This window comes from Apium graveolens, chromosome 2 (genome assembly GCF_009905375.1).
Source record: "Apium graveolens cultivar Ventura chromosome 2, ASM990537v1, whole genome shotgun sequence".
Classification (NCBI taxonomy): Eukaryota; Viridiplantae; Streptophyta; class Magnoliopsida; order Apiales; family Apiaceae; genus Apium; species Apium graveolens.
This window is the reverse complement of record NC_133648.1, coordinates 257,161,640-257,176,483: the sequence shown is the minus strand read 5'-3', so window position 1 is coordinate 257,176,483 and position 14,844 is coordinate 257,161,640. Positions and strand designations below refer to the sequence as shown.

The following is a 14,844-nucleotide window of genomic DNA, read 5'->3' as shown; positions in this document are numbered from 1 at the left end:
CAAGTTTAATTCATATTAAATTAAAAGTTATCGGGCATTTAAAATTTTGAATTTTATATGGAGTACTCTTTCGACGTACTCAAAAACATGATTGATTATCTTGTATATCATTTATTAAAATACTTTAAACTAAATAAATATTGAAATTATTTTTTTTTCTGAAATTTTAACCGAGTACTTATTTCCGAACCGAGTGCTCATTACTAGTAAGGCCAAATCGAACCAAGTACCAATCAAAGATAACTGAGTGTAGGACAAATTTAGCTTATTTTTACACAAAATTGACAAAAATAACCAATTTCTAAAAAGTTGGCCAACTTTAGCCGATGGGATACCCAACTGTCAGTGGAGTATCCACTTTATACAAGATACCCAACTGGCAGTGGAGTATCTCATATATGAAATACCCAACTACCAGTGGAGTATCTTATACAAATTGGGATACCCAACTGATAGTGGAGTATTCAATCGGTCAAAATTGGCCACTTTTTTCAGAATGGCTATTTTTGTTAAATTTTTTCAAAAATCGGCTATTTTTGTCATTTTTTTAAGATAACTTAGCAGGTAAATTCACCTTCCAATGATACACCCAAAATGGCAAAAGGTCCGCAGCAAGAAAAGAATAACTTCTACTTTCTCACTAGTCACTCCCAAGTCCCAAGTCCCAACTCTCTTTCTTTAAGATGACTTAAATGACCATACATATTTTTACTGGTAGCATCTTTTCCACAACTTTTTGAGCTTCTCACTTTCTCACCTCCTTCACCCTTAAAAAATTACACATTTCTCAACAGTCAATGCCGGAACTGGTGGACACCCACATGGTAAAAATCACTCATTTTTATATCCCATTCATTTTTTTAGCTCAAAACTTCAAAAAAAAATTATTGTTTTTCACATGGGTTTTACTCTATGTGTGTGTTTTTACACACACTGGTCTTGTTTTGGTATTTTTAGTGACTGTATGTATGTGTGTTACTTTGTTTCTTTTTGTGAAGATGTTTGTTTTAGTGAATCTTTGGTACTATACGAGTAGTATTAAGTATGTGATCTTTTGATTATATGTGTGTGATGAAATGGGGTTTTTTCTTGATTTGGGTTTTGCTAAGAGTTGATAAGTTTGTGCACAAGTTTCCATTTCGAGTAAAGATTAACAATTATTGGCAATGACGGACATTTTATTACGTAAAATTAGTTGTAAATCTTGCTCATGCAATCAGTACTTATCAAAACCCCTCCTGCCCCTTACTCGATTTCGGTTTATAGAGCTGGTTTTTACATAGGGGGTGGGGGGTTAGTGTAGAAATGTAGATATGTGTATGCATATAAGCTCCGTATATGTGTGTAGAAAAGCAACAATCATGACTTTTTTTTAAATGGAGTGGTGGAGATGGTTTTTTGGAGGGGGAGGGATCAATAATGTTTCTTTATCGATCAACACTTAACAGTCAGTTTTGTGAACATGGTAGCAGTGAACTCTAATTTTCTATATACGCTCTTTACCCTTAATAAATGTAAATTATTATGTTATGATTTGCCAAATCTTAAATATTGCTTTCAAAATCCTGATTTCCAACTTTTTACTCTTGAAGTCCTAATTAGAATATATAAAGAGGGGTTTACTAAATCTTAAATATTGCTTTCAAAATCCTGATTTCAAAGTCCGGTTTAGTGGTTTGTATCTGATTTCTAAAGTGGTATGTTTTAACTCCGTTTCACTTGGAGAGGGTTTCGGTCTTTTGTTGTCATTGGTTGTTATTTCAGCAAATTCTTTATTTTTCTTAGGGTTGCTACCTGATTCTGTATCTTGTAATTTTGATAACCACCAACTACTGTACTAGATAAGATCCATACCATCAAATGTTCAGGCTATAGTTTTTCGACCTGCTATCTGTTCATGACTTTTGTAATTTTATCTTTTGCTATTTTGCTTTGTAAGTGATCTTGCAGTTGTCATTGGTCTCACAGACATCGCTTTATTGCTGCTTCTAGTGTTTAAATTTACCTATGTTTCAGAATAGTTTATAACCAACAAACAGACAGAACCAAACAACTACTAAGCATTTCGTTTGTTTGGTAAAACTCATGTTGGCATCGATTTAGTATTAACCAAACTGACCAATTTGGTTTGGTTCAGCCTGGACCTCTCAGATTGTCGCAACAGACCAATGCTCTTGTCCTAAATGAGATAAAATTATGTAATATTTTAGCAACTTTCTTTAAGTGATATATATGTTATGTACCTTAAACACCATTTCGTTTTAACTGCTGATCTACTGCCAAACTTTCAGGGTAAAGTATGTGACACATGTGGGGATATTGGTGAAGAGGGAGCGCTTGTCACTTGCCCACAGTGCAAAGTTGGTTGTGAACATCTGTACTATCTCTTTCTCATATAATTGGTTTCGTCCTTTACTTATTTTGATTGAATAGTTCCCTTGTGAAAGAAAGAATTTGCACTTTGTTTCAAGAGACAAAATGTCTTGGTACTTTGAGTGACTAGGCGTTGGGATTAGAGTTGCTATGCTTTCTTTACAACATCTACTTTCAGTTCAGAACTTATTGCACTGAAATCATACTTGGTTATATTAAGTCCGTATTTTAAATTGTATATACCTTAGAAAAACATGAATAGTTTCTGATTTTACATTAAACAAATTACAAGGGTCATGTGATTGGGGAGATTGTATAAGTGTGTACTTTATTGGAAACTGAATTGTTTTAAGGTCTGAATGTTAAAGTTCTCATGTCTTAGCCTAATTTGCTTTATGTCTATCAAAATGTACTGGAGGGGTATTCATTGAATTCATGGTGTTTCGAAGATTTAGTGACCACTATTGCACAAGACCTGTAATTTTGTCACTGTTAGTGTTAAGTGGTTTTGTGCATTCTGATATGTCTGGGTTTTCTTGCAGAAGCTTATCTTGTTCAATCTGCTGTACAGTTTTCTGGTTTTCTGTCTTCAGAAATGTACAATCCGGGTCTTCTTAACAAGCTTATCTTGTTCAAAATGTTGTAAACTATACTGTCTTCCACATTTGTTAATTATGATGCTTCAGCTCACCAGAAATACTGGAATTATACTTCCAAAATATCTTTATTTTCTGGTTTACAAAACCTCCAGTGAATGGTGTACTTCATATTTTTTTTCAAACTAATGCATAAAATATCCTTTATCTACAAAATGAGTGCTATGAATTAGTTCATTTATAAACTGCGCATTACTGTAACATGAAGAGATCGACTAGTAGGTTCCTTTTAATTAATATTATATTATTGTCACGCCTTCCTTAAAATATATTGTTGGCATGTTACTGTTTTTATAAATTAATAAATTATTAAATGTTTCCTGGTTTTCAGATATTGCATGAGTAAGTTCTATATGGTTGCACCTGCTGATTGGTGCTGTGAGATATGCAAAACTAAAAGTACTGACCTGGATTCATCAGATCGTGGTTTAAAGAAAGTGTCATCTGAAGATGTTTCGTGTAGCCTTTCTACCAAGTTGCCAGGTGACGATGTTAGAGGTGATCTTTCTACCAATCTGCTTCATCATCCTACGGAGTATAAAGATAGGAAAAAGGTTTGTAAGGGCGCACGAGCTAATTGGCATGAAAAAGCAGTTGCAAAAGGGAAAACAAAATATCTGTGGACCAATGAAGTTCGGAATATGCCATCAGGGGAGAAGAAAGGTGAACCCACACTGGTAGGTCTGGTCTCAAGCAAGCCGTCTAAATCTGTAGCATCTGGCCATAATATGGGTCGGATGAATCCTAAAAGTATTATTCAGGCAGACTCTTCTTATGTGGTGAAAAGCAATCCTAAGTTTGGGCCTTCCAAATATCCAGGGCAATTGCACCCTACTAGATCTGGTAATACCCAGAATAACACATTAGTGCAAAAATTCAAAGGTTTGTTCAGACACTACGCCTAGACTGTATGGCTTTTGTTTAAATAAAGACAAGGACTACTTAGATTGCAGTTTTTCCAGTGGACTAGGCCAGTTCATACTTTCCTACACTGTAAAGATTAATTCCCTTGTGATGGGGTATAAATCTGGTCATTGGATTTAAAAGAGGTTAACAATATTTGTGTTATGGAAATTAGACATTCTCTTGTGATAGGGTATAAATCTGGTCATTGGATTTTAAAAAGTTAACAATATTGGTGTTATGGAAATTAGACAAGTAGCTTGGAGTCATCTTTTACTTTTCATTTTCTCCATAATGGTTTACAAAGAGTTTGTCTAAGCTTGATGTACAGCATGAACATTTACTTATTCTGTCTGTTAAACTTTAACTTTTAAGTTATGGGTTGGTTGATGCGTATTTGGTTTGTCTTTCAGAGTTGAAATCCATTTTAACTCCTGTGAAGGAACATGGTCAAACGAGGCAGACTTCATCTGTCAAGGAGATTAAAACTTCTCAAGCTAAGAAACAAAAGGAAATGGGAGAAACAACTAGCGCATCTCAGATGTCAAGGCATAAGCAAACTTGTGATATTATAAGTAAACAAATATTCTCCTAAGTTTTTTATTTTGCCCTTCTGCTTTCATGTGTCAAAATTTCCCGATTTTCTGATTAACATTTTTTTAGATAATTGTAATTGCTTGATTGGTTTCTCTTCTTCTGATTTAACATCCAACTCCAGAAACAGATGCCACTCTTTCCCCTGCAATTGCCCTTACGCCGACTGAGGTCATTAAAAGTACAAATGGCCACTTACAAAGGACAGTAGGCAAGGAACCATGTGCAGATGGTCAGTCTTCTGTGTCAGGCAAGAGCACATGTCTCTAAAAGCTTTACTTTGCTTCCCCTTATCTGTTTTTTTTGATTTATGCGTGCACAAGCTTATTCATTTAAATATGTAGAGCGCGTTTGATTAGCCAATCAGGAGTCAAGTAAGTTATTACTGTATTATTAAAAGTACCTACAAAGATACTTTCATAGATAAGCACCTTTTTTATGAATATACATCAAAACAAACAGTGGCATTGCGTAGATAGAAATTTTCTTTTCAATTATGATTATACTTCGTATATGAACACACACTTCTAATTAGAATTAGTTTTGAATTGAAATTGTGATATGAAGATGTTGGATGTTTTAGTTTAGACCAGACAAAAGTTTTACCAAAGAATACTTGTTTCCATATCGTGATTTGGGTACATAACCTGTTTTCATTAAGTCAACTTAAATTTTAATTTGGAAGGCAATGCCTATGATGCAGGTGTTAAGCTTACTAAAGATGCTAAACCAGATAATTCAGATGATGTCAGTGTTATATTTACAGTAAAGGAGTTCTATAGGAAAGTTGCAGCTGAGGAACCTCTCCCGACTGATCCTGCTTCAGATGCTTCCTGGATGTAAGTAGTTCTTTTAATCATAGTCCACCTAGATAGTTAACTGAATACTTTTATGATAGCTTAATTACCAAGCTAGACAGCTAGATTTTCAACATTGTTTTTTACAGTAGTACAAGTACTGTTAAAATGGATTTACTTTGTACTCATATAAATGCTATTTTACTATGAAAAAACATAGCTGCCATTATGTAGATTGTAGACTATAAATGATTATTCATATAGTAATCGATTCAGATTTTTTTGTTAGGAGCTCATTTTTTGATGTGGTCCCTTCTGTAAGCTATTAGTTGTAGAAACTGATCATTTTGTTATATTTAGCAGTGAATGTGTAGCATGTCACTAATGCCTTCAGGTTTCATGTTTCTGGCTAATCTCTTCATTAAATCAGTAAAAATTATCATAAGGATGCAAACTTTACTGTAGATTACTTCCTGAGATATCTAGCATGTACTATTTATTGTTAGTAATATCTGAAGTTGTTATTTGTCATACCTCAAGTAAATACGTAGTTTTAAATGCCTTGTCATATCACTCCATATTTAACTACTATCTATTTAAAAATCAGGGGAAGCTTTATATTGAAAGATGAGGAGACCAGTATCAGTCTCCAGGCTCATTTAACATCAAAAGGTCTCTCCAAGGTGGAAATATTTTCCAAAGAAATGCCAAAAGTTCTTGATTTTGAGCTCTTTTCGTACAAGGATTTTTTAAAGACCGTTTTCAAGGGATGTGATCCTGAGGTCAAAGACATAGGACTGTATTTTTTTCCTGACAACAGGACCAGGTTTGCCTCAACACTATCTAATGTTTATCTAGAAATTTTTCTTGTGAAATAGTTCGCTTAGTACTTCCTCTTATTTTGAAGGCCGGACGTGTACATTTCCCACCTGGAGCTGTTATCGGAGAATTATTTTTTGAGAAGCTGCATTGATGGAGTCGAGTTGCTTGTGTTTTCTTCCAAAGTTCTGCACAAAGATCATCCCAGTGAGTTTCTAGTCTTATTACTACCTACTACCACGTCTATTAAAAAATCTGCGTATTTTTTTGCATCATGTTCTCCTTCATGTCAGTAGATTTCCTTATTTTATTTTATTATGTAATTAGGAAAAAAAGTATTCCATCAGCGTTAAGTTATTTTATTGTTCACTTTGTTCAAGTGGGACACTATATTTTGATCTTGTATAGCCAGTAATCTTACCCCGGGGTTATTAAATTGCAGAAAACTTGTGTTTTTTTCGAGCTAGAAGAACCCCTGCACCTACTTCTGTATTAAGATAAAAATTCCACCATTTTTCTGCACAGTACATGTATTCCCTGTCTGATAGAACCTCACCTAGATATTGGAATTACTGGCATTTGAAGGATCATAATTCCCACTTATATAGTAGGCATCATGTGCAATAATTTGAAGTTATATCTCTTGTATTCGGCACAAGATTTTTATCTTGAAGCAACCGTAGCTGAAATCTTTCATTTGAAAAATTCAACTCACTACGCTTTGAATAAAGCACACTGCCATTGTCCATAATCCGGGGAGGCAAAAGGGTATCATTTGGATTGCTAAAACTATCCTATACCTTTTTTGATCACTACCGAGAATTACAAAATTTCCTGTATCATTAAGAACAGCATTAGAAGCCGTTCCAGAAAACATAAACACCACATGTCATTTAACACTGTGTCCTGCCAGATGGGCACCAAAAAGCTGTTATACTTTAACTTGCTGAAACCCAAATGCAAAATCACCACAAGGTGTGAGTGACGAACCTACAAATTCGGTGCCACTTTCTTGAGCATATGCTGAATACGGTAAAACAAAAAAAATACATGCACAGTATATAGGAGAAGGAATAACCCACATTGTTAAGATGATTTAGAAGGAGCAATGTGTGTGTTGTAAATGCTTATAAAATATTACTCCCTTTGTCCCTTTGAGTTGTTAACATTTGAAATGAAGTGATCAACACGCATTTTAAGGCTCTTATCTAGTATAGTTGTATAACTTATTTTGAATAAAAGTTTAAACATTTAATATTTATTCAGTAGAAAAAAAATTTAAAAAACATTTATGTACCTATTGTAGATAGGAGCCTTAAAATGCGTGTCGAACACTTCATTTCAAATGTTAACAAATTAAAGGGACAGAGGGAGTAGTTATATTAAATTTATACTTGGTCAATTTATATGTCCATAAGTTATATATTACTCTCTGCATCAAAATGGGCCCACAACCAAGCTCTTGATTTTGAAGTTTTGAACCGGTCTTCAATTAAACTCCAAAATGGAAAATCTAAAAAACTAAATGTCATATTCTGTGTAGTTTAGTGATACTAGTAAACATCAAAGTCGTTAAATATCACATTAATAATTGTACAAAAGTCAAGGTTGTTGTACTGTTACTTTCATGAAGCCATGAAGAACACGTAAATAATTTTCCAAGTATTAACAGGTAAAATATTCCGAAGGAAATAGAAGGTGAGGGAAAATTTATTTTCATTTCTCCTGCAGTTGTATTGACACTAGGAAAGATGAAGTGGATAGTTCATGTGATAAAGTGTTGGATCTCATACTTCATTTCTCCTTTAGTTTTATAATAACATGCAGTGGATTATTATGGATTTTTCTGTATGATATCAGATAATTTTTTACTGGCAATTTGTTTTTCCAGAGCTGGACAAGTGTGACTTTTTATGGGGAATATATCGACGTCGCCATAGGAAGCCTAAAGGTGTAGCAGAGGAAAAAATGGTTGTTGACATGGATATTGATTCAGAGGATGTTGACATGGAAGTTGACATGGTAGGTGGAGAAATCACAGGAACTGTTGATGTCGTCGTTCAGAAGCAGTCAATTGAAAGCAATACTGACATTCCGCCAGGATTTAACCCATCAATGAGGGGACAGTGGAATAGCATTCCTCCAATTATTGGGCAGGTAGCAAGTGGAAAACAGAATGATGTTCCTCAAGGTTTTACTGCTACAATGAAGATAAAACAAGAAGTTCTGTAGTTTTACCATAACAACTAGAGTTAAGCTTAGATGTGTATACAACAGTCCAACAGTCCACCAGTCCAACAGTCCAGAGCAGGTATTGGATTTTTAGAATTTGGCAAAGAAGCCTCATTTGTAACAATGTTGTTTCTTGTTTTTGAATGGTCTGGAAGGTCAATTAGCATATCCAACAAGATTTTTGGCTTGATATCTAGCATATTTTGAAATGTTCCTGATTTGATATTATAATTAAATATTATAATTAAATGTTTTTATAAACTAGTAAAGTACCCGAGAGTTCAAATCTCATTAGTAACTAAACATTTATGTTAGTATTTATTTTCATATTAATGTATTATTTAATATTTTTTTAAACAGCAAAAAATTAGTTTTTGATCAGAAAAACAGATGTCTCGGTTTCTGGTTAATTATAGGTAAAAATTGATTCCTTACCAATTTGTTTATGAAAATCTTTATAAATTTTGATTTTTGATCAAAAGTGACAATAATGTCAATATAGAAAATAGAGCTTTCATGTCAAAGTTATGTTAGTTATTTATCAAATTAGTAGATTAGTTAGTTTACATCTCATTTGATTAGTGATTGATATTTATTCCTTCTAAATAAATAACATATTTAAATACTGTGAGTTATAATATATGATGTTTGTATACAGTACTTATATTTAATTTACACAATTATTTTCAAAAATAACTTTTTTATCATTAGATAATTTGAACTTCACTCTTATAATATATAAAAATGGATACACCCGAAAACTAATTAATACCTAATAAAATGATAATGTCTTATTATGTTATGGTGTTCCAACCATATAAGAGCATCTCCGCTAGAGCCGGCCCACGGTCGGGCCGACCGTGGCGGGCCGAATTTCCGGCGGTTCGGTTCAACAGCCACTTAATTCGTGAACGGCCCGTAATATTATACGAGCCGTGCCGTGCCGAGCCGATTTGACAGAATGTTAAGTCGTGAACGGCCCGCGAATTAGGCGATTTTAACGGTTCTGGCGAGTCTGGCGGTTCGGGACGGTTGACGAATAAAACGAATAACAAATGGCCGAATATAACCGCGAATAACCACGGGCTTCTTGATTTGACACAGAAGTCATTGATCAGTTCACCCACCTGTTTTCTTTTTTTTTTTTTGTTTTTTCTTTTCTTTTGTTTTTTACTTTGTACAAAAAGACTTTGCAAATAATTAAAACAGAATTTGTACAAACCCACATTTTACTCGTATTTTTATTTGATAAAATAATCAAAACAAATTTATTATTTTAAAACAAAGTTAGATTTTCAAATTACTTACAAAAGGTTCAAATGAGTAGTTACTTTGTTTATTTTCAAAATTGTGTTTTTTTTTCCGAAGAGGTGTTCACACAACATAAAAGAGTAATAATTTGTAAGATCGATAAAAAGAAAATTAAACGATAAATGATAATTTTAATTTAAGAGAAGTGAATAAAAATTCGTATCTAAATAGATATTAAATCAGTAGTGAGACAATAAGATATCGAGCTAGATGGGACACACTTATACTTCTCTATTCGGATCTGAACATAAAATTATTTATTAAAATCAACAAAAAAATCTTTATAAAATTGTACTATCTAAATTTTAAATATATACTCCCTCCGTCCCTCTGATTTGTATACGTCTACTGTTTGCACGCATTTCGAGACTTGTATAAAATACAGTTTCATAATGTTTAAACATAAAACTTTTATTCAGAAAAAAAAATTAAAAAAATATTGTGGAGTAATGTTTTAAATGAGCATTGAAAAGCGTGTCAAAAAGTAATGTATACAATTCAATGGGACAGAGGGACTATATATATATATATATATATATATATATATATATATATATATCTACGATAACATGTATTGGTTGGTTCAAGTTGTCAAGTCAAAACCCTATGCTTGACGGGCCGAATAACGAATTATTCGACACGTGCCGGTCCGGATAACGAATTACAGATATTCCTTATTCGTTGACGAGTTACACAGGCCGGTTCCGTGCCGTGCCGATCCGTTTGCGGTTTCTGGAAATTCTATTCGTAATCGGTTCGTCTCTTCAGCCGGTTAGTGCCGAATAATTAATCGGCACGCAACGAACCGACTCAGACGATTTTTTGACGAGCCGGTTAACGTTCGTGCCGAGCCAAACCGGCCGTCTGGCCACCTCTAATCTCCGCTGATCTCTTTATTTGAACTCTTTAACTCAATAAAAAGAAGAGTAAAAATGCAATTTCAACAGAACTCTTAATTCAAAAAATAAGAAAAAGAGCACAAATGTAATTTCAATAGTCTCTGTGACTTATCAAATCACAAGTCATAAACTTACATTTTATACTAGAAAATCTCTTCACTTCTTTCTCTCAGTTCTCTGTGGTCATTTTGTAACTTTATTGTATTTTTAATTATAAAATAATATTAAAGAGAAATTTTAAAAATCATTCATTGGAAATAAACCTATATTATGTTGATGAAAGGTAATTTTTTACATTATTTTTAAAGAATAAGTTATAAGTTGAAGATGTTCTAAGTATCCAAAAATTTAAATTTGGGACAATTAACCCAAATACTGATCCATAGATCAAAATTTAAATTTGGTAAAAATTAACCCAAGTACTGATTCATAGATCAGGACTATTCAATCATCCAAATTTACTTAATATAAATTAAAGAATTTATATTTATGTAATTTTAGATTATTAAATTGAGAATTGTGTTGTGATTAAATAATGAATGTTAATGATATCTTATATATTAATTAATGAAATGAATGTGTTTTTAGCTAATTAAGTATATAAATTTAATATTATTTTAAGTGTATTCAAAGAAATTATTTTGAATTAATTAATTAAATATAAATAATATAAATAGTTAGTCATATTTAAACATCAAATTTAATAATAAAAAATTCAATATGACATTTTTGTATCATAATATATAAATATAAAAAGTAATCTAAATTAAAATTTGGTTAAAAATTAAGATAAAAAATTTGATGATGCAAATTTAAATATTGAAGAAAGACATAAGTCCGTCAGACCCTCCATACACCTTTTCAACCAAAGCACATTTTTTTACCCGAGAAACTAACATATACTCATGTGAGTATCACGTGAACTAGGTTAGTATGTTCCTTAAATTATCCCAAACAATCATGTCTTATTAATAAAGAAACTAACATATATACTCTAGTGAGTATTACATGAACTATGTTAGTGCCTGATTGGGCACTAACCATTTTCCCTTAAATGGTGTTTAACGTGCATTTCCAATTTTCATGACTGTTTGTGTAAAAAAAGTAAATGATCATTTTAAACTTCTTATGTGCTAGAACTTGAAAGTGCAGGCAACGCTACTTTCTCATTTCATTCTGCTGTTTCTTTCTTTCAATTTTCAATACACGTTTCTTAACAAAGAAAAAATTCAGTACATGTTTATTTAGTTACTCCCTCTATCGTGTTAATGGACGGGACTTTGACACATATTTTAACGCTCTTTTAATTAACCGATCTAATCTAAAATTTAAATACTAGAGTCGTCACATAAATACCACATCAAATAATTTTATTTCTCCAACATTTTCCAACACTAAAAATCAAAGTAAATTAAAATTATTTTTTTTTAAATCATTTTTTTTGTAAATTATAAATTATTATATAATATCACCTTAAAAAAATAAAAAATAAAAAATAAAAAATACATGATTAAATGATTTTAAAATATGTGAAAAAAATACATGATAAAGATTACAACTCATATTAAACGTTATATTTTGTCTTTTCGAATTTTCTATTCATTTATTCAATTATTATATTAAATTTTTGAATTTTTAAAAATAATTATAACTTATAAGTTATGATTTACCAAACACTTCAACGACGTATAACTAACTTATATGTAAAATTATCCAAACACTCAAATAACTTATAAGTTACAATATTTATATCACTTATACGACACTTATCAACTTTAAGTCATAAGTTACATTTTTAAGAAATCACAAATAGGTCCTTATTATGTTCATTAAATTATCGATTGTATTCTAACAGTATCTTAGTGCTTTCTTAAATCACTAAACATGACCCTCATTCTTTATTTTTAAGAAACTTAGAGTATTTCCAACAAACTCTTCATATATGCTCTTAAGTTGAAAAATAAAGAGTGGTGTTTAAATTTGAGTTCCAAGAGACTCTTAGAGACTCTTTAAAAGCTTAAGAGCCCATTCTCTCTCCTTATTTCTAAGAGCCTCTAGCTAGCTCTTAACTAATATTTTATAGTTGTTATATCCGCTTTCGGTCATGGGCCCTAAAAAGGTCCCTATGGGTGCATTGAACAACTGGGCTCACACATGTGAGCTAGAATTGTGGATTCATGTGAGTTGGGCCAGCACATGCGAGCTGAGGTCTCATATGAGAGTGGGGCTCATGAGTTGGTATATGAGCTGGGATCTCATACGCGAGTTGGGCTTTCACATGCGAGCTGAACTCATACATGTGAGTTGGGCTCTCACATGTGAGAGCGCTCGCGATGTACGAGCTGGGTTTTCACATGCGAGCTGAGCTCATACATATGAGTTGAGCTCTCACATGTGATCTGGGCTCGCGACGTGGGAGTTAGGTTCTCACATGCGAGCTGGGCTCTCACATGTGAGTTGGGCCCTAACATGTAAGCTGGGCTCGTGAAGTGCGAGCGGGGCTCAGGTGCCCATATGCGAGCTGGACCCATGAACCCACATCTTGTGAAAAATAAAGGAAACATCTTATTTATTGATTGAGAGAAAAGGCGGTGCGAGCCGAGACGACCAGGCCGGCCCGCGTTTGAGCACTTTGTGTATAACATGGAAAATGACTCATAGATGACTGAGTTGCTCGTGAATTTCGTGGCCGACATGGGGTATTCTTGCAATCACGGGAAGAAATGCGGAGATGCCGCAAGATTGTAGGAAGCGTGTGGAGCCGGTCGAGATTTACGTGACTAATTGGCTGAAGGCCTGACTTTATCATGGGCTTGGATTGCACGGGTCGAAGAACCCTAACCCTAACCTATGTGAATTGTTTCCCAAGAATTAAATGAGGCTCGATCCCTATAGATAGGGTACGTAGGCACTTGTATGACACATGAGTCGACACTTGATAGAGAATAACAAAAAACCTATTCTTTCTTGAGGAGTCAACATACAAGCTCAGCCACCAACATAAACAACCTTCCTCTGCCCTCAAAACACCACCCTTGATCTTTATTCCGGCCATCAACCTTCGAAACACTGTTATACGAAATTCTCCATATAACAATAGTAAATTGGTAAGATATACTCTCTCTCTCTTTCCACTTTATTTTGTACTTTAATGATTTCAAGTTACTTTTAATAATATAAAATTGAATGAGGATTGCATATAAAGAGTGTTATTGGAGATGAATTACACTAAATTGGTAAAAGCTAATAATTTATATTATATTAAAGAGTGATCTTAATAGACTTTTGGAGATGCTCTTATAGTGCTCCCTTATAACATTTTTAGCAATAAAAAATTCATTTATCTCTCTTTTTTTTATCTCTCTCTCTCTTCCACTTTTTGTTCATATATTTTCAAATTTATTAATATAATAATAACAAGGAATGAAGATAAGGATCATTGTTGGAGTTGAAATTCAAAATCATGTCTTCAGTCATTAAAAGTTAATATTTTATAATATTTATAAGGAACACACTAAAACACTGTTGAACTTACTCTTAGCAATTAGCATGCTTCACTTTTATTAATTAAAAGTTTCATTTATTTGTCTTCTTCCTTTTACTTCTTTTCCATCTTATTTCTAAATTTATTATCATAAAAAATAGTAAAAGATGAGTAGAGTTTATTGTTAAAGTTGAAATACAAAATAATATCACACACAAATTTAAAAATACCCCTATGCCAATAAATAAATAAATTTAAAATACTCAAATGAAGGGTCGGAGAACTTCATTATCAAGTGCCAATGGTCAATTTGAAGACTTGCAAACTCGCAAAATGAGTGGAGTGTTTCATCAAGTGCTTTCCTATCATAATCGCCGGCGAATACACAACCACCTAATGGACCTTTTAGAAGAACCAGTCTTAACAAACCATCTGCCACCTTTTTATCAAGTTGCAGAGAACAATTGTGAGATAAGTCCTCTTTTAATTCCAAACTACCAATTATATATACCGGTCAGTGCACATAAATACTATTAATGCAAGTGTTATATAAACAAGCCATTTCAATTTTAACCTCATTCTTACCGCCATGATAGACTTGAACATTTTCACCTACATATTTTCAGGAGGACCAGTGGGTAGCTTAGCCTGCTTAAAGATTCTGTTAACTCGTTCCACAACTAAATTGTCAATCCAACCAAGACGGTATGAAATATCAACAGCCATAGCCTGCAAGGAAAAGGAAAACAAATCTCAACATAAAATGACTGCAAATA

The 14,844-nt window shown here is 33.0% G+C and overlaps 1 protein-coding gene across 2 annotated transcripts; it reads left to right on the top strand.

The window, feature by feature from the left end:
- Positions 1 to 674: 674 nt before the first annotated feature.
- LOC141708394 (PHD finger-containing protein 1-like) lies at positions 675 to 8,564 on the top strand. Of its 2 annotated transcripts, none has more exons than XM_074512006.1 (9): positions 675 to 824; positions 2,292 to 2,377; positions 3,361 to 3,911; positions 4,346 to 4,507; positions 4,651 to 4,776; positions 5,230 to 5,365; positions 5,931 to 6,149; positions 6,231 to 6,349; positions 8,034 to 8,564. In XM_074512006.1, the coding sequence occupies exons 1-9, from the start codon at positions 798 to 800 to the stop codon at positions 8,372 to 8,374; spliced, it is 1,767 nt and encodes a 588-aa protein (XP_074368107.1). In that variant the 5' UTR covers positions 675 to 797; the 3' UTR covers positions 8,375 to 8,564. The 2 variants fall into 2 exon arrangements, with proteins under 2 accessions (XP_074368107.1, XP_074368108.1); XM_074512007.1 differs by lacking the exon at positions 675 to 824 and adding an exon at positions 885 to 2,198.
- Positions 8,565 to 14,844: the final 6,280 nt, after the last annotated feature.

What these genes read in the sequence shown, in the direction of transcription:
- LOC141708394 (XM_074512006.1), top strand. Translation starts at nt 798, where the DNA reads ATGCCGGAACTGGTGGACACCCACATG. An exon ending in GCTTCAGATGCTTCCTGGAT is followed by an intron (nt 5,366 to 5,930) that starts GTAAGTAGTTCT and finishes TTTAAAAATCAG; the next exon opens with GGGAAGCTTTATATTGAAAG. An exon ending in TCTGCACAAAGATCATCCCA is followed by an intron (nt 6,350 to 8,033) that starts GTGAGTTTCTAG and finishes TTGTTTTTCCAG; the next exon opens with AGCTGGACAAGTGTGACTTT.